Raw genomic sequence first — 20,358 nt, forward strand, 5'->3', positions numbered from 1 at the left:
GAGAAGAGCTGGCCAGAACTGAGTGGAAAAGAACATTGGGAGGGATGATGGTACAGCAGCAATGGTTGAAATTTCTGGAAGCAATTCAGAACGCACAGGATATATACATCCCAAAGAGGAAGAAGTATTCTAAAGCCACATAACACAATCGCGGTGAAGAGGAGACGTCTAAGCCAACATGAAAGGCAAAGAGAGGGCAGAAAGTAGACCAAAGATTTGTGGGATGTTAGAGGATTGGGAATTTTTTAAAAACCAACAGAAAACAACTAAAATGTCATTAAGAAGGAAAAGATGGAATACAAAGGTAAGCTGGACAGTAATATTAAAGAGGATGCAAAAGGTTTGTTCAGATGCATGAAATGCAAAAGGGGGCACTGGAAAGCGATGCTAGAGACGCAGTAATAGGGTATCAGGATATGGTGGACGAACTGAATAAGTACTTTTGCATCAGACTTCTCTGTGGAGGACACAGGCAGTATGCTTGAAGTTTGAGAGTGTCAGATGGCAGAAGTGTATCAAATTGCTATTACCAGGGAGAAGGTTCTTTACGAAATTGAAAAGTTCAAAGGTAGATAAGTCAGCTGGACCAGACGGTGAACAGACCAAGGTTCTGAAAGAGGTGGCTGAAGAGTTTGTAGAGGCATTAGTAATGATCCTTCAAGAGTCACTAGAATCTGGAATTGTTCCAGAACAATGTAAAATTACAACTGCCACTCTACTCTTCAAGGGGGAGGAGCAGAAGAAAGAAAGTTATAGGCCAGTCAGTCTGACCGCAATCATTGAGAAGATTAAATCGATTGTTAAGGATATGGTTTGGGGTACTTGGAAGCACGTGATAAGATAGGCAGCAATCAGCATGGTTTTCAAAAGAACATAAGAAATAGGAGCAGGCATAGACCATCCGGCTCATCGAGCCTGTCCCGCCATTCAATAAAATCATGGCTGATCTGTCCGTAACTCAACTCAATCTACCTGCCTTTTCCCCATAACTCCTATTATGTAAATATCTATCTAACTGTATCTTAAATGTATTTAGTAAAGAAGCCCTAACTGCTTCCCTGGGTCAAAAATTCCACAGATCCACGCCTCTCTGGGAAAAACAGTTTCTCCTCATCAGAAAGAATCAGACTGTGGTGCGGTGGTAGAGTCATTCCTGTACCCATGATTTACCTGGGAATTCTCGGGCTCACAGTTTCTCTTCCTGTTGCATGCAGGTGACTTGAATTGCTCGGACCAAAGTACAGCTGATCTGGTGGGTGTGTTCATCCCCTACATCCAGACGCTGCAAGGACTATCCAGTCGTCTATGCCATTGCCATCACCTCAGACCATTGCTCTGTCTACCTGATGTTGAAGGTAAGCTGATCTCAACACCAGTTCCCTGACCCAGTCCTTCCACAGCTGCTACCTGACCACTGAGTTCCTCCAGCATGTCGTGAAGAGGACTTGATTGGTTGCAGGGAAGTCAACAACCCTGAACCTGAACCCATTTTGTTGATAATATTCTACCACCCACGTTATGGAAAGCTTCTTGGTGACTGTGGCTTTGTGGGTTCACGGTACGTGCACTTGGTGGGCCAATTATGGCGTTTGGAACATCAGCTATTACTCCATTTCTTCGTCACCTGTAGCACAAGGCTTCCAATCTTGTCATTACCAGTGTTTGGTCTAATAATATTGTCCAGAAGGTTCACTGGAAGTCAGAAATAGGTCACAAATCTTGTGATACATCCATTTTATGAGATATTCATAACAAAGAATTAAGTTGATTGGGTGTTTAAAATAAGTTTGGGGTATTGGCTTTTTTAGTTGGTGGATTGAGTTCAGGAGCTGCAGGATAATATTGCAGCTCTATAAAGCTGTAGTGATACCACACTTGGAACATTGCGTTCAGTTCTGGTCATCTCATTATAGGAAGGACGTGGAAGATTTAGAGAGGGTGCAGAGAGATTTATCAGAAAGCTTCCTGGTTTACAGAGAATGTCTTTTGAGGATACGTTCTGTGAGATAGGGCCTTTGCTCTTTGGAGCCAAGGTGGATGAGAAGAGACTTGAACGTTATGTTGATTTTAAAATAATTTAAAAATTGAACTGACAGTGCAGGCAAGTAGGCTGGGGGGTTGGACTGGCTCTATTGGTTAAAAATTGAAATCAAATCCTTAGAACGAGATGATATAAGATCGAAAGGTGAAGAACTATACCCCTATTTAGTCTATACCCCTATTTACCTATCCCTATGCTCTATCATTCCCCCCCCTCCTTTATCATTCCATGATAACCAATTAAATAGGGGTCGAGAAGGGCATTATCAGTCTTTCCGTGAACAGTCGGCAGCCAGCATTTAGGGAGGCCATTATCACACAACAAGCAATGATTGTAACGCTGAGAACAGTCATCCCCTGCAGTAAATAAGACCCTCACGATCCTCCCCGTAACTATCCTAAGCAGCCATCCTCTTTTCCTGAACCATCCCTGAAATCATCCAATTGTTTCTTAATAGACTGAATTTCATGGGTCACATTGTATGATTCGTCAGTAACATGGGTGATACATTTGTCTGACATTATGGCGCATACCGCCCCCCCCCCACCTCGTTGCGCCCAGAGCTGTCAAAAATCATGGGCCACCACAGTTGCGTAGCGGGAACCTGTACAAACTTTGGCCTTATTGTCCTTGGCTAACATGCAGGCGCGTGTGAGGGCAAAAACTTCTGCCTTTTGGGAAGAAACTGGGGGCTGGAGAGCGCCACTTTCGAGTGTGCGGTCGTCGTCGACAACGGCATAGTCGCAGAGACGCTCCCCTGGCTCAGAGACTGTGGAACTGCCATCCACGTACAGAGTGAGCTGTGCTGCATCTGAGAGGTCGGGGCGCGGTGAAGTGAGGAAATGGATCCGTAGCAGACAGTCATGAGGATGCTCAGTCAACTCAACGGGTGCCGCCTCTAAAAATGTAGTGGGATTGATGGTATCACAGTATGCAAAGGTGAGGAATGGGTTATTAAGTAATGCTATTTCGTAACGGTTTAGTGTTGGGTTTGGTGGGTGGTCAGCAGTGCTACAATGGTATGGGACGAATACACGGTAACTGGCTGTTGGAGGGTGATGTTGGAAGCAGCCGCAACCAAGCAGTAAATGGCCGGGAGCATCTGCGATCAAAGGGGTAATCCCTGCGCTACGGGGCCTAACTTAATGGAACAATAGGCAGCAGGCCTGCGTCTAACCCCATGAGTCTGAGTGAACACTGCAGTGGCGCAGCCATCTAAAACATTCACAAAAAGCTGGAACGAACGGTCACAGAGTGGGCGGCCGAGAGCAGGAGCTCTCTCGAGAGATTTCTTCAGTTCCTCAAAGGCTTCTTTCTGTTGTTCGGTTAGTTCTAGAGGCCCCTTAAGCAGAGTGGAAGCCAGAAGGCTGAAATGTCTTGTATACAGAGCAACATTGGGAATTTACTGCCTACAATAGCTTACCAGAACAAGAAAAGCATGCGTGGCTTTCGGCGTAGTTGGCAGGGGTTCGCAAGGATCGGGGTTACCGTTTCTCGGGTGAGCTGCCTTTCGGTTGCAATCAAAAGGGTTCCCAGAAATCTCACCTGCCTCTGGGCTCTCTTTACTTTTTGGAGCGGGATCACCTATGCCCACGAATGCAGGGCATTCACAAGTGTGTTGGTGTCCTGCACGTTTGAGGTTTCTGACGGATTTGCCAGTAGGAGGTCATCTACATACCGCAGAGCCCCCGGGAAATTGTAATTTTCTAAGCTGCCTATGTAATATCTGCGAGAAAATGGTGGAAGAGTGCCCGAACCCTTGGGGTAACACTCCTTGATTCCAAAAATGCTCAACTGCCCTTTTCATGGCCTGCTTGCTCCTATTGGTCCAGTCCATATCATTGCTAATAGCCTTGGACACATCCTCGGGGAGACACTGCAATATCATCGAATTAAACTGGGGCGAAGTATTGCCAGCATTATAAGCGTCATCTCCAGCGTAGGTTGCATAAAGGGAGAAGAAGCGCTCCCAAAAATCGCAGCTGCCCTCTCCCGCCTTTGGGCGGCATTGGAGGATCTTAGAGATATCTACAAAGCCTTTTTTAGAGCCTTCTTAATTTTATTCATCTGGTCTGCGAGTGGGGTTGCGGCGGAAAAGGACTCCCAATTGGCATGATTTCCCATAGCTTCTCTCCATTTCTCCTGCTCACTGTTCGTAAGAGCCATGCAGCACAAGCTAAAAAGATCCCGGGGAGACGCCTGAAACATTTGGATTGTGCCAATCATATAATCGATAAATCCCTCGGTATAATTTTTCCTGTTCGGGGCCTGATTCATGATTATACACATTTCTTGGGGCTTCCAAGGAGTATAAACCTGCATGGTAGTCCCTTGGCCCTGCTGTCCTACCCTAGGATTGGGAACGGTCCTGTTAGGAAATTGCCCCTGGATCCCACTCCCTTCGGAATCATCATTTTCAATACCAGTGTCATAATCAGTATCGATCTCAGGGTCTACCAGGGGCCCGTCTCCTACCAAAATGTTTCGTCGCCCCCTAGCCTGGCGCCTATTACTTCCCCTTCGCCGAAGTTGTCCCCTGGTTTGGGAGGCTTTTGGGCTTGGGGACGGTGAATTTGCGGGCGGCTGGGGTTGGGCAGTGGTAACGTTATATGGGGGTGGCGGCGCCGTGAGCTGGGGTCGGATGCGCCATACCTCCCCCTCCTCAGTCTCATTATCATTAAATAGAATGGGCAGTCCAGACAGGTCAAGAGGTACCTCAGTTTTACCTTTGCCGGCTTCATACTCATTCTTCCGTCTATCCTTAGCCCTCCTATCCCTTGTCTCCCTATGTTGTTTTTCCTTATTCTCATCATAATCCTCACACAGTCCTTTTAGTATCTCCCACGATTTCGAATTTCCTTCACTGTTACATACACTAATCTCTCTGCGACGTGCATTGTGCTTCCAACTACTTTGCTTTGATCTGTTATTTAATTCTTCGGCCGTTTTTCTCCAACTGGACATTAAAACCTTCCAGTACTGTCCGGTATTACGTTTCCAAATTGCTTCTTCTGCTTTTAGACTTTTACCTAAATCCCAGGTCCCACCCAGAGGCCAAATCTCACTCCCCAATTTCTTATTTAGGCATGCTGATAACCTTCGGTAATCATCCTCTCTCTCTGGGTCACCTTTACGTAGTTTAAACAATGGCGTGTTATTTACAGACTTATCTAATGTTTTCCCAGTACTTCTTAATCGGGTGGGTCAGCCGCATCCTTTTCTCACTCCCACTTCAGTGTCCTGACCTTCGCGTGGGGTATTTCCCCTCTTAACAACCGATCTAAGGCAGGGTGCCGAGAGAGGCAAATTGTCCTAATCCTACCCCAAAAAGTATTTACAGCATCCGGATAGATTTCAGGGCAGAACCACTTCCCCTGTGTTTGGCCAAACGTCTGCTTTGCCATGTGCTGATCAATTTACTGCGCTACACGCCCCGGCTCCCACGCCATTTAGAATGGTTACCAGCTCCAAAATATAGTAGGTTACTGCCACTAACCCGCTGACCAATTTGCTGTAACACACTCAAAGAAAAAATGTAATAGATCACTGCCAATGATCCATTGCCCAATATGTTAGAACCGGCAGGCTTAATACTCACAATACTTCGTCTGGGACTCCAACCCCTTACCTTACCTTACCTTATACCTTGTCGGGGACTCCAACCCCTCTTTTAACCTGTGGTACTCGGGCGATCCTCAACTTAAGTTTCGGAAGGAGTCTGTCAGAGGATTACCCGCCAGATGAAGGGGTCGTCAAGTTGGACAATTAATGAGAGGTCAAGGTAAATCTTATCTTGTGGACCCACCTGTCTCAGGTCACCGCCACCGAGTCGAACTCTGACGCTGTCTCACGAGAATTCCTCACCTTGGACTCCTGGCTTTGGCTCGCCAAATTGTCGTACTGGATCGACCCGATGCAAGGACAACAGTACCACAAATACACTAACACACACAATTCTTTCTCAAACTTTTACTCTTTATTCATAGCATGCCATAGGGGAGGTTACAGACTGATCTCTCAAAGAGCCAGTCCAGTCACTGCCCCCGAATTACACAATTCTCCACAATTTATAACATTAATCATGTAGCAGGAAATCTTACGATTGCAAGTTTAGACAATATTAGAATCATTTCAATCACATGCTAAGATACAATTAGACGTAAAATGATCATTTAGTTAGTTAGTTATAATTATTCTAAGCCGAAGCTAGCCCATCAGTTCCTCATTCGGACACCTTCCCCTTTTCTCTAGAACATTCTAACCCCTACACCGTTCTTCCCTTATTTAGCTATACCTTGAGATGCTTCTGCATAATCAGATAGTTCCTTATTTGAACCTTTGCCTATCTTTAGAGAATAATGACTAGTACGTCACCTGTTGCTGGGTAAGGTTTCTTTTTGACTTGTTCAAAACAGTAAGCTAAGGCGCCCACAAGGTGATTGATCATTAGTTAATCATTGTTCTTAGTCTATACTCCTATTTACCAACCCCTCTACTGTATCACAGGGAGTATGTAGAAGGATTTGGACAGGTAGAAAGACTGGGCAAAGAAGTGGTAGCTGGAAGTGTATGGTCATGCACTTTGGTCAAGGAAATATAGGCGTAGACTTTTTCTAACAGAGAGAAAAATCCAAAATCAGAAGTATAAATTGTTTTGGAAGCAGGATTCCCTAAAGATTAACTTGCAGGTTGAGTCAGTGTGACGAAAAGCAAATGTAATATTAACATTGATTTTGAGAGGACTGGAATATAAGAACGACGATGTAATGCTAAGGCTTTATAAGGTCAGTCCACGCTTGGAGTATTGTGAACTGTTCTGAACCCCTTATCTGACATGGGAGAGGGTCTGAGATTTACTTGTGCTGTCGGGACACCGGCTTACAGAGAAAGGAACTATAATAAAATACAGGACCGGTCATACCACGAATTACTGAAAATACACTGAATATTTACGGACAAACTAGTGATGATAAAAACGGAAACAAGCATTAAAAATGCTTGTTCCTCTCACGCCAACCCTCCCCTCTCCACTGACACTACCAACCTCCCTCCCACCGCCCCCCCCCCGCCCACCGATCCCAGCTGTCATCCGTGCCGGGTTTTCACCATCCCCTCCGACCTTCCACTCACTGAGGCAGAGAGCACTGTCCTCAGTAAGGACCTTACCTTTGTCCCCCTGCGCCCACACCTCAGCGAGTTCCGCGTGCGCCATGAAGCTGAACTCTTTTTCCGCCAACTCCGTCTCCGAGCTTACTTCTTTGACAAGGACTCTCCTTCCCCCACCGATGACCTTTTCTCCCGTCTTCAACCCTCCTCCTCTTCATGGACACCCCGCTCTGGTCTTCTGCCTGCCCTGCATCTTTTTATTGGTAACTGTCGACGGGACATCAACTGTCTTGAATTCACCACGCCTTGTTCCAATTCTAACCTCACTCCTTCCGAACGCTCTGCTCTCCACTCCCTCCGCACTAATCCTAACCTTACCATAAAACCCGCTGATAAGGGGGGGGGGGGCGCTGTGGTAGTCTGGCGCACTGACCTCTACCTTGCCGAGGCACAGCGACAACTCGCTGATACCTCCTCTTATTTATCTATCGAACGTGAGCCCACTAAGGAGCAGCAGGCCATTGTCTCCCACACCATCAACGACCTTATCAGCTCTGGGGAGCCACCAACCTCATAGTTCCCGCACTCCTCAATTCCCGTTTTTACCACCAACGCAAGATCCACAAACCTGCCTGTCCAGGTAGACACTTTGTTTCAGCTTGCTCCTGCCCCACCGAACTCGTTTCTGCATACCTCGACACGGTTTTATCCCCACTTGTTCAATCCTTTCCTACCTATGTTCGTGACACTTTTTATGCTCTGGAATTTTTCAATGATTTCAAGTTCCCTGGCCCCCATTGTCTTATTTTCACCATGGATGTCCAGTCCCTATATACCTCCATCCCCCACCAGGAAGGTCTCAAAGCTCTCCGTTTCTTTTTGGATTGCAGACCCAACTATTTCCCCTCTACCGCCGCTCTCCTTCGTCTAGCGGAATTGGTCCTTATTCTTAATAATTTGTCCTTTGCCTCTTCCCACTTCCTTCAAAGTAAAGGTGTAGCCATGGGCAACCGTATGGGTCCCAGCTATGCCTGCTTTTTGTTGACTATGCGGAACAGTCCATGTTTCAAGCCTATACAGGTATCTGTCCCCCACTTTTCCTTCGCTACATCGACGATTGCATTGGCGCTACTTCCAGCACGCCTGTTCGTTTCCGACACCTCCCTCCCCTTCCTTGATCTCTCTGTCTCTATCTCTGGAGAGAGTTTAACTACTGATGTCTACTATAAGCCAACGGACTCCACAGCTACCTGGACTATTCCTCTTCCCATCCTGCTACTTGTAAAAATGCCACCCCCTTCTCTAAATTCCTCCGTCTCCGCCGCATCTGCTCTCAGGATGAGACTTTTCATTCCAGGAGGAAGGAGATGTCTTCCTTTTTTAAAGAAAGGGACTTCCCTTCCTCCACCATCAACTCTGCCCTCAAACGCATCTCCCCCATTTCACGCACATCTGCTCTCACCCCATCCTCCCTCCCACCCAACTAGAGATAGGGTTCCTCTTGACCTCACCTACCACCCCACTAGCCTCCATGTCCAACATAAAACTCCGTAACTTCCGCCATCTCCAGTGGGATCCCACCACCAAGCACATCTTTCCCTTCACCACCCACTTTCTGCTTTCCACAGGGATCGCTCCCTATTCGACTCCCTTGTCCATTCGTCCCCTCTCCCATCCCTTCCCACTGATCTCCCTCCTGGCACTTATCCGTGTAAGCGGAACAAGTACTGCACCTGCCCTGATGCTTCCTCCCTCACCACCATTCAGAGCCCCAGACAGTCCTTCCAGGTGAGGCGACACTTCACCTGTGAGTTTGCTGGTATGATATACTGTATCCGGTGCGCCCTGTGTGGCCTTCTGTGTGGTGAGACCCGATGCAAATTGGGAGACCGCTTCGCTGAACACCTGCGCTCTGTCCACAGTATCTCCCAGTGGCCACACATTTTAATTCCATTCCCATTCCGATATGTATATCCACGGCTTCCTCTACTGTCGAGGTGAAGCTATGCTCAGGACACAGGAACTGCACCTTATATTCCGTCTGGGTAGCCTCCAAGCTGATGGCATGAACATTGATTTCTCTAACTTCAGTTATTAACCTCCTTCCCCTTCTTAACCCATCACTAATATTTAATTTTTAATTTTAATATATTTTTCTCTCTCATTACCTCTAACAATAGCTCCATGCCTGTTCTCCATCTTCCTCTAGTGCTCCCCTCCCGTTTTCTTTATTCCAAAGCCTTCCGTCCTGTGATACACACCCTTCTCCAGCCTTGTATGCCTTTTGCCAATCAAATTCCCAGCTCTTGGCTTCATCCTTCCCGCTCCTGTCTTCTCCTACCATTTCGGATCTCCCCTTCCCCCTCCCACTTTCAAATTTCTTACTATCTCTTCTTTGAGTTAGTCCTGACGAAGGGTCTCAACCCAAAACATCAACTATATTTCTCCCTATAGATGCTGCCTGACCTGCTGTGTTTCACCAGCATTTTGCGCGTGTTGCTTAAAAATGCTTGCAAGCATTTCATTCCAGAACTAAGGAGATGTTCTCCTCTGCCTTCACCCACATCTCTTCCATTTCTCACATGTCTGCCCTCATCCCTCCCCATTGATCTCCTTCCTGACATTTATTCTTGCAATTGGAACGAGTGGTAAACCTACCCCTATACCTCCTCCCTCACTGCCATTCAGGGCCCCAAACAGTCCTTCCAGGTGAGGTGACACTTCAATTGTGAGTCTGTTGGGGTCATCTACTGTATTCGGTGCTTGTGATGTGGCCTCCTGTATGTCGGTGAGACCTGATGTAGATTGGGAGACCACTTTGTCAAGCACCTACAAACCAGAAAAGGCAGGATCTCCCAGTTGCCACCCAGTTTAATTCCACTTCCCATTCCCATTCTGACATGTCAGTCCATGGCCTTATCTACTGCCGCGATGAGGCCACGCTGAGGTTGGAGGAGCAACACCTTTTATTCCGTCTGAATAGCCTCCAACCTGATGGTGTGAACATCGATTTCTCCAACTTCCAGTAATGCTCCACCCCACACTCCACTTCTCCTTTTTCATTCCCCATTACCATTTCCCTCTGTCATCTCCTTATGTTCCCATAACCTCCCTCTCATGTTCCTCCCACGCCCTCCCCCACCTTTTTCTTTCTTCCGTGACCTTCTGTCCTCTTCTATCGGATTCCCCTTTCTCCAGCCCCTTATCTCTTTCACCAATCGACTTACCAGCTTTTTATTTCACCCTTCCTCTTCTAGTTCCACCTATCACCAACAACCTTGTATTTATTCTACCACTCCCCCCATCATCTTTCTCTGACTTCTCATCTTTTTTAAGGGCCTCAGTTTGAAACGTTGACTGTTTACTCTTTTCCATAGATGCTGCCTGGCATGCTGGGTTTCCCCGGCATTTTGTGTGTGTTGCCAACGGAACTAATCTCTTCTGTCTACACAATGTCCATACCTTCCATTTTCCTCACAATCATGTAAACAGTGTGTTTCTGGAAGGTGGGAGGAAACCGGAGCACCCGGATGAAACCCACACAGTCATGGGGAGAACGTACAAACCCCTAATAGAGAACGGTGGGAATTGAACCTGATTCCTGATTGTTGAACACTGGCTGCTACTCTACCATCATAGAACCACTTTTGCCAGGACTGTCATGGTTCTGGAAGGCAGCTCAACAACCCTCCCCAGTCTTGTCAAGCAGATTTAGTGGGTGGGCAATACATGATGGTCTGATCAAAGCAAAAACTGGATGAATATACAAAGAAAGACTGTGTTGGAAGATATCGTACCATGTATAAGCACTAGAGATGGTGGGAATCCAGAGCAACACACAAAAAAAACTGATACAATGAGTATCTCAAAAAAACCCTGAAAAAATGAACAAAATATTGATCACATAAGCACAAGCGATTCTGCAGCTGCTGGAAATCCAGTGCAACACGCACCAAATACTGGTGGAACTCTGCAGGTCAGGCAGCATCAATGGAAACGAACAGGGAGTTGAAATTTCGGGCTGAGAAACCCCCAGGTTGGGAACACCTGTCCACGAGGAACTCGTCTAACACCTTGTGTGTGTTGGCCCATACATTTTCTGAGGCAAGGAAGGAGAAACATGTAAGCCTTATTGGAACTGCTTATAACTCAGGTTAAGCTACAAGGTACATACAGTTCTGATCTTGTGTCGGAGGGAGAATATGACAGCACACAGGAGATGAACGGAGGCGGGAACATTACTGTTTTGAGGAGAGAGTGTGCAGCCTGGGTTTATTTTCTTTCAGTGAAGGAGAAGTGATTGATGTTTGCACAATTAAGGGAGGCCAGATCAAGGGAAACTAGTAGAACCTGTTTCCCCTGAGAAAGGAGATACTGGAACTGGAGGCGTTTCAGAAAAGATTTGCTCAAATCATTCCTGGAATGGGAGTGTTATCCTGTCACACAGCAGATTAAAGATAGCCGTTGGTGAGGCCTGGGGCAAAGTCTGTAATTGACAGGGTGTCGGAGGGTCTGGGCTCAAGGACTGTAGGAGAGGTGAGCTGTCTTGGGTTTAGACACCTGTCTGTGTGAGTGGGTTGATGGGTGGAAAAGGAGTTTGTTTTGCTATTGTCTTGTTTTGTTACTGTTGTTGCTTGTGTTGTTCTTCTGAAAATTGTGGGTAAATTACGTTGTTGCTGGAATGTGGCACCCGCACACCCTCGGGTGTGTTGTTTGTTGATGCTAATGACACATTTCACTGTATGTTCATGTGATAAATAAATTTGAATCTTGAAAACCAATCAATCAATAAGTACAATGTTTAAGAATTCAAACTCATTTTGAACCAGTACCTTGTTGAAAATACAGAACAGGAGCAGGAGTAGGCTATTCAGCCGCCTATCCCACCTGTCATTTCCATTCGCCTTATTTCCCCTGCAACATGCTTTCTCCCCCACTTCACCCATCAGGTCACCCATCAGCTCTCCTCCTCTGACTTGCCTCCACCAGAGGTAACTTCCAGCAGCCCACAAACACGCCTTCAGCATGGGGTCAGGGAGCATCCAGAACACACGGGGAAGGGGCAATGAGCCCACACGGAGGATGTGCAAACATGATATAGGCAGGACTGGGACTTTGTATTGCACCCGGGGACATCTGAGTTGTAAGACAGCCACTCTACTCGCTGCATCACTGGCCGATCATTTCTTTTAACACCAGTAAGTTCGGGGGTTTTTAATTTTTGGGATAGAACGGAGAAAGTGGCTGGTGGGATAAAATAAGTGAAGGTGCAGACAGAGACATGCTAACCTCAATGTCCGACTGCCCCAACTATTATATAGACACCACTATTTATTACTGTCACGTGTACAGTGAAAGGCTTCTGCTTGCCTGCAAATCAAACAGATATTTCTATATGTTGCGCTAGTACAAAGGAAAACGGGATGCAGAATGTAGTGAATGAAACTTTAAATAATTGACTGTTTCTTTTTTTTTTGTCTTTTGTTTAAAAGGGACTAATTGATGCAGAAAAGGAGGTCTCAAAACTCAAGACCAAGCAGGGAGAGGTTCAGAAGCAGATTGCGAAATTCAGGGAGAAAATGTCCAAAGCTGACTACAGCACCAAAGTGCCTCAGAAAACACAGAACATGGAGGTGGAGAAGGTGACGAGGGTGAATCTGAAAGTAGTTTGTGACCAGGGTCAGTTGGAGGGTTCACACGCAGGTTAACCTTGTCGATCTGGTCTGCAGTGATCGAGGGAGGTGTGGCATCTCTCACACTGGACCCTGTGGGTGGTCCCACTCAGTCCATGTGATTCACGAGACATGTCCATCAGCTGAGGATAGTCACTGGCTGAATGGTACCATAGATACTATCACCTCCCACAGCTTAAAACATACCTGAATCTGAACTTAAAGAGTGTGAGTTTTGTACATGCGGTCTGTATCAAAGAAGCTCCACATCTGACCTTTCTGAACCCCACCCTGGGAGCATGCGATGGCACGGTATAGGGAGAGATTTACTCTGTATTTTCCTTGTGTTGGCCTTTCACTGAGAGTGTGTGGAGAGAGCTTTGCTCTGTGTACCTAACCTGGGGGTGTTTGGTGGAGCAGTGCAGAGGGATATGTTTTCCATATCGACCCTGTGCTGGGATTGTTTGTAAGCTGTGACACAGCATGCTGCTGCTTTCAAATGGCAGAGTTTCCAGTTTGAAAATTATTCTGCCAGCAGAGAGTGGCAGGAATTTGAGGAACTTGCCAAAACAATATCTGTTTCCGGTCAGTTTTAAATCCAGAACTGGTATATTTTCACTCACCTGAGATATGAAGGGATCCAGAGGTGAGATCGGTTTGGACTGTAAGACAGTTGCAACCTTTTTGAATGATGGAACGTGGCAGAGGCGCTGCGCCTCCCGCAGAGCCTCCACCTCACCTGAACATGCTTCTGCAGCACATCCTGAGCAGGATTTGATTTTCTCCTTTCCTTCCACAGTTGAAGGAGAGCAAAATGGAACTGCAGAAAGTGGAGGAGGCCATGAGGAAATCTGAGAAGATGATTTGACCTGTTGAGTGCACCAGGGAGCGTGCCAGGGGTTTTAACCACTCTCCTGTGACCGTGTATGTCTGAAGGACGGCGTGGCCCTTCTATGCACCAGACCTGACTTGAGGGTGTAAACTCAGCTCTGGTGTGGACGGGTTGTTGATGGGTTAGATGAAGTGCCTGCTGTCTCCCTCCCTTAGATTCAGTTCCATTGTGCACCATTCCCCACCAATCTCTGATCTATGGGTGACAGAGTTTGGCCCATTTCCACCTGGGATGGAATGACTTGAACTCACTCTTTTCCACTTTCCCTCACTCCTGCTCTCCCTCTCAGATTAGCATTCTCTACCCCCAACTCTTCCCGTTTTTCTCTCTCTCTATCTCCCTCCTCTTCCCTCCCCTTTTTCTTTCTTTCTGCCTTTCTTCCTCTTTCTCTGTCATTACTTCACTGTTTTCCTGTGCTCCGCCCCTCTTTCCCCTTTCATTTTCCTCTCATTTCCTATCAGTTTGCTTTCTCCTTTCAATCTTTCACCTTCGCTTTCTTATTGTTTTACCTCAGTGCCTCTTTCTCACCTTTTACCTTCCCCAAGTTCATTTCTCCAAGTTGTATGTCTGTTTGCCATACTTTTTCCCTCCCTCTCCTACTTCTCCATTCCCTATCCCTTTTCCTTGTGCTTGTTTACTTAGGCCATGCAGCCCTACAGGGAGAACTGGAGTCTGCCTCCCAATCACCCCACCACAAACTGTCGGCAAACTTGTGCTCTCCTGTTCTCCCCCTCCCTTGTGTTGGTCTCGAGGTTTTAAGTTTCCAGACTTCACATGAATGATCTGCTGTAGAGGTTTATGGTGACAAAGTGGTCAAGCTAAACTCATTTGGAAGAAGAGTGAGAAGGGAAGCAACAACCTTCAGTAGATATTGGCTGTGGGGAAGACGGAGCTGCCAGTAATTGCCATGTGGGGGAGGGGACAGTAGGAATTGGTTAGCTGTCAATCTTTATTCTAATTACCAGGATGTCAGGATCGAACCCGGGTCTGGAACCATATTGCAGGGTCTCTGTCTGCTGCACCAGTGAAACACGAGGCATTTTTCAGAGGAGTGGGCTTGGATTTCAAACCCCTCCCCCCTCAGTTTATCGAGATAATAGTTTGTGGCTCATGGCTGTGAACATACACCAGCTGCCATCTGCATCCCTGGGAGTTTGCAGAAAATCTTTTACGGGCACTCTTGCCTTTGCAGTGACAGGCTGGACTCCAATTCCAGTGCCAGCTGTCTCCCTATGACCAAGTCTATGTTTTGGGATCTCCACTGCAGGTGGCCAATAGACCGAAGTTAGCATTTGAAGGAAGAAAGTGGAATTAATTCCACACCCAGATCTTTCCCTTACTTGTTCTTTTCACCTTTCTGTTAAGATTAGTGTCCAATATCCCTCACCGTAACCTGGCTCCCTTTACAACTGTCTGAAAGTGGAGGTCGGTTTGGCTTGGAAAGAATTTGTGTTCCTCTGAACACCTCAAGGCAGAAAAAAAACCCTGAAAATTTATTGATGGACTCCCTCACATTGATATGTTTTTGCATCATTAACTGACTGCCCAGTATTGCAGTGAGTTGCAGCCACGTCAGTCTGTGACAGTCTCCACGTTGCTCTGGTTGTATAGGATCTCGATTCAGTTATTCCCATCTTGTTTCCCCGCATCACCAACCCCCAATCCTTTTTCTCCCCACCCACTGTCCTGTTTATTTGCTTCTTCTCAGCATTCATACACCCTCCTCCCACTGTGAGTAGACACACCGGCCATTATATAAGAATATATTAAATAGCAGCAGGAGGAAGCCATCTGGCCCGTCGTGCCTGCTCTGCTATTCAATAAGATCATGGCTGATCTTCCCCACCCCACCCCTCTCCTCCATCTCCCAATTTAGAGCCAGCATGGGTTTAAATAAAAGAAGATGTTTGATAAGGTGCCACATCTGAGGCTGCTTAACAAGATATAATTCTACGGCATTACAGAAAAGGTACCGGAATGGATAGAGGAATGGCTGACAGGCATGAGTCAGTGACTGGAAATAATAGAGGCCTTTTCTGGTTGGCGGTCAATGTCTAGTAGTGTTCGTCAGGGGTCAGCATTGGGACCGCCAATTTTCAAATTGTTTGTCAATGATTTGGATAATGTTATTGGTGGCTTCTGGCAAGGTTTGCAGATAATACGGAGATAGGTGGAGGAATATAGCGCTGAGGAAGCAAGGTGATTGCAGCAGGCTTCAGACAAATTGGAAGAATGGGCAAAAAGTGTCAGATGGAATACAGTGTTGGGGAATGTATGATAATGCCTTTTGGTAAAATGAACAATAGTACGGAATATTATCTAGAAGGGGAGAAGGTTCAAACATCAAAGGTGCAAAGGAATTTCGGAGTCCCTGTACAAGGCTCCCAGAGGGTTAACTTTGTCACGGACCCCGTGAAAGGGATAAAGAACCAGCAGAGATGGAAAACACTTTGGAGTCTCGTATTGTTAAAAACTAATAATATTTATTAGTAACCATGCAATACAGTAATATAAATGTAAATAAATCAAACAGGTTAGCAATGATTATATATCAAAGTAAGTGTGGAATATATATGTATGAAAAAACCAAACTTCTTTAAGTCTAGGGGTAAAAAGATACAGTCTTACGATGTTGAGTGAAGTTCAGTTCAGTTCAGTTTGTGGTATTTAGTTGAATAGTGATGGGGAGAGAGAGTGAGTTGAGTCTTCAGGTGAGATGATGCTGTCGATCTTCTCGTCGTCCTTCGAAATCCTTCACAAGTCACCGGCTGCGACTTTAGCCAGGGGGACCGGTCTTCCTGTGGTGGAGCTATCACCCAGGTGAGGGTGGACACATAGACAACTCCCTACCAGTCAACCCCTTCTCCTTCAATTGGAATAGCAATTTGGATCAATCCGCCAGATTGATCCTCCAAAACCCACTTTCTCTGCGGGCACAACAATGCTCATTCAGCGTCCAGAACATGTGTCCTGAGGTCTGTATCATCTGACCTCCCATTTATTTCTCCAGGTTGAGCATCACCTATCATTCAAAGAGTCCCTCCCTCCTTCGTCTGTAAAGGAGTGCACAAGCAGGCAACCTGTCCTTGGAAGTAACATCAATAACCAGCTGAAAATCATAACATCGAGTGTTCACCGCCTTCGGTCACCATAGCAACTTTCGCGCTGCTTGGTGCTGTCTCCAACTCCAAACTCAGTAAAAATCCAAAGCTACTTCCAATTCCTTAAAGTGACAGTCCAACTGTTAATCTTCGTCTCTCTCTCTCTCTTCAAAAGCAACATATCAGTGGTAAATAACTGTCACTCTCTCCTTTCCAAACAAACCATCAATGATGAATGTCTCTCTCCAAACAGTTAATAGGGGCACTCCTGGATCCCCTCACACTCCCCTTCCTCAGGGAAAAGAAATTGTCGAAGACGATTTTTTTTATATGTCCATCACAGGGTTTTAAACAATACAGGGAATAAAAACATCAGATGACAAAGCAAAAATGGTTACAGTTTTCAACTTAACATCTGGATAACTAGTCAACTATAACATTGTCAGTACCTTTTACATGTTTGATTTTTAAGTCACCTTCTTGCAATACCAGACTCCAATATAACATCCTTCTATTCTCATCCTTTATTTTATTTAAAAACACGAGCGGATTATAACCCATGTAAACCACAAGTGGTCTCTGAGCAACAGAAAGGTTTTGAGGTCTCTGATCATAGGCCTCAAAATGTTGTAAAGCCAGAGTAAGTGCTAATAATTCCTTTTCAACAGTTGAAATTAAAGTTCTTTGAGAAATAAGCTTCTGGATATTCAATACCATCCACTTCCTTTTGTAACAGAACTGCCCCAGCAGCTTCATCACTAGCATCTGTGGCAATCGAGAATGGCTTCGAGAAATCCGGTGCTTTGAGCACAGGATCATAACACAGGATGGTTTTCAAACGTTTAAACGCCTCCTGGTAAAGATCACTCCATGCAAACCCTTCACTCTTCCCTAGGAGCTTTGTTAGGGGGAGAGCAATGTCAGCAAAGTTCTTACAGAATTTTCTATAATACCCAACCATCCCTAAAAACCTTCTCAAAGCTTTCTTGCTAGTTGGAACAGGAACTTCAGCAATCACTTGAACCTTGGCCTGTACCGGAGCCAGCTGGCCTTGTCCCACCACATACCCCAGATACGTGACTGTGGCATGGCCAAACTCACTTTTAGCGAGGTTCACAGTAAGGTTGGCCTTGGAAGGTCTGTCAAACCATTTCTCTACAACTGCAATATGTTCTTCCCATGTGTCATTCCAGACCACTAAGTCATTGATATGAACCCCTGTGCTTTCCTCCAATCACAGAATTGATTATTCTTTGAAATGTCTCTAGATCATTCTTCATCCCGAAATGTAAAACATTGTATTCATACAGTTTAGACTGTGTCACAAACGTTGATATCTCTTTAACCCTCTCTGTTAAAGGAACACCCTGGTATCCTTTTAACAAGTCAATCTTAATAAGATATTTAGCCTTCCTCACTCTATCAATAAATTCTCTTTCTTTGTTTTTTCTTGTTTCTAATTTCTTGTTCAACCATTTTACTTTTCTCAAAGTTCACTCTGTGAAGATACCATTTCAAAACATCAATTAGTCCTTTTACTTGTTTCTTCGGTTTTGGGTCCAACTGATGGACCTTATCAGTAATATTTTTCAAAACAGTGGAATTTTGACATTTTGGTGCGTCTAGATTCAGTGAGAAAACAAGTTTTTCCATTCCATTATCAGATTTCACAATTCCATTTTGTACTCCAATAATTGTCACAGCTGCAATTTCAGTAAACAAGTGTCTTATTTTGACTCGACCATTTTGTAAACTTTCCTTGGCAAAATCACAGAGCTTACTAAATCCCTTCCAAAGTTCTCTAAGTAGGGTCAAAGGTCCTTTTGGCCTGTAACTGAAAACAGGTTCCAACAAACTACCCTTCACTGCCTTCTGAATCTAATCTCCAACACTAAATAAGAAGAGGGGAACCCCCTCATTCCCATTTTCCTCATTTCTCACACAATGTGCTTTACTCATGGTCTTAAGAGTTGAGTTGAGCCGTCCAAGGCTCCCTTGGTCTCTGTGTGATATGTAAATGACACCATGTGTTTAGCTTCTAATTCTCTAGCTATCCCCTGGAATGTTCTCGAAGTAAAGTTGGTCAAATTGAATTTCTTTGGGCAGATCTACCAGTGTGTAAAACTTACTGTATGCTGTTACCACAGTCTTGGTCTCAATGTTTTCAAAAGACTCTGCTTCAGGGGACCTAGACACAGCACACACAATTGTTAACACATACTGAAAACCAGCTGCAGTCCTTTCCCATGGGTCCACGCAATTCACTACATCATTCCTTAAACTAGGCCAATAAAATTCCTTCACAATCCTATTCCCTGTCTCTCTCACTCCATGATGTCCACCTAAAGGCATACTGTAAGCCATGTTTAAAATTTCAGCCCTGTGACCTTCCAGAACCACCACGTGACTTGCAGGCACTGTGGCTGGTCTCCACTTCCTCATCAACACCCCATCTTTAAGGTAACATCCCACTGACTCTCTCTGAACCTCCTCTCCTGTAAGAACCATCTCCTTTAAAGCCACCATTCCAGAATCTTGCTTCTGTTCCTCGATAAAATCCTTTCTCAACAAAGACAAACCTTTCTTGTACACTTTACCCTTATCAATTGTACTACCCTCTAAGTCCTGCTGAAATCTAGAAGGTAGAAAAGTCTCTGACACATCATAATTATTTAAACCTCTGGTCTTGCTATTGCAGGTCCCAATAGCAACTTTGCTCATCAGCTGAATTGCTGAAACACTCTTATCTTGGAGAGCTGTCAACATGCCTCCATTGTTTACCAAATTCTGCATCATCATCAGGCTGATGAGAATATGAAAGAGGCCAAACAACCTCTTTATCAACTTTCTCCGACCTTCACTACGCCTTGCTTCCATCACAGAACACTGAATAACATTATGACCTTGCAGGTGCGTACTTCCAAATGTCCACACAAAATCCAACAAACTAGCACATCCTGTCTCAGCAGGCCTTTGTCCTGCAAGCAGGGTCAAAGGTCGCGCAACCACACCAACCTTTTCCAGCACTTTATCCAAAAGTCCAGGAGCAGTACTTTTCCCATTACTTCCAGCAACATTGACTTCACCAGGCTCTAAAACACAGTCTGCTACAAATGACTGAGAATCCTCACATCCCACTGGTACCAAGGTTAACCCCTTATTCACTGAACCAAGATCATCTGACACACAAGGACTGCATTCCCTTTCAACCAATCCAGTTACCTCAGACCTTAACTGAGTTTCAACATGAGGTTCAGAATCCTGTGAACTCACAGGTACTTCAACAACCTGAACACAGGCAATTGGGACAACTGCCTCTTCCGGGCTGTCATCACTTGTCCCAGTTTAAAATTCAAGGTCATCTCGAACCTCCCAGCTACTCTCTGGCAAACTCCTTCCTGGAGTAAACTCAACCTCGTGGGTTAAAACTTCTTCGTCTGCTTTCTCAACAGACCCCTGCAGGGTAGGGGCATCCTCTGCCGCAGGATATGCCCTTACCTCATCAGGAACACAACTTTTAAATTCATCACACAAAACTAACCCTTC

The 20,358-nt window shown here is 45.6% G+C and overlaps 1 protein-coding gene across 1 annotated transcript; it reads left to right on the forward strand.

Moving 5' to 3' along the window:
- The first annotated feature begins 1,231 nt into the window (after positions 1 to 1,231).
- On the forward strand, positions 1,232 to 13,694 carry LOC134346112 (valine--tRNA ligase-like). The gene is made up of 3 exons (XM_063047410.1): positions 1,232 to 1,355; positions 12,640 to 12,798; positions 13,619 to 13,694. Exons 1-3 carry the CDS (start codon positions 1,347 to 1,349, stop codon positions 13,685 to 13,687), a joined length of 237 nt encoding a protein of 78 aa, XP_062903480.1. The 5' UTR covers positions 1,232 to 1,346; the 3' UTR covers positions 13,688 to 13,694.
- Positions 13,695 to 20,358: the final 6,664 nt, after the last annotated feature.

This window comes from Mobula hypostoma, chromosome 5, assembly GCF_963921235.1.
Source record: "Mobula hypostoma chromosome 5, sMobHyp1.1, whole genome shotgun sequence".
Lineage (NCBI taxonomy): Eukaryota > Metazoa > Chordata > Chondrichthyes > Myliobatiformes > Myliobatidae > Mobula > Mobula hypostoma.

What these genes read in the sequence shown, in the direction of transcription:
- LOC134346112 (XM_063047410.1), top strand. An exon ending in AGGTGGAGAAGGTGACGAGG is followed by an intron (nt 12,799 to 13,618) that starts GTGAATCTGAAA and finishes TTCCTTCCACAG; the next exon opens with TTGAAGGAGAGCAAAATGGA.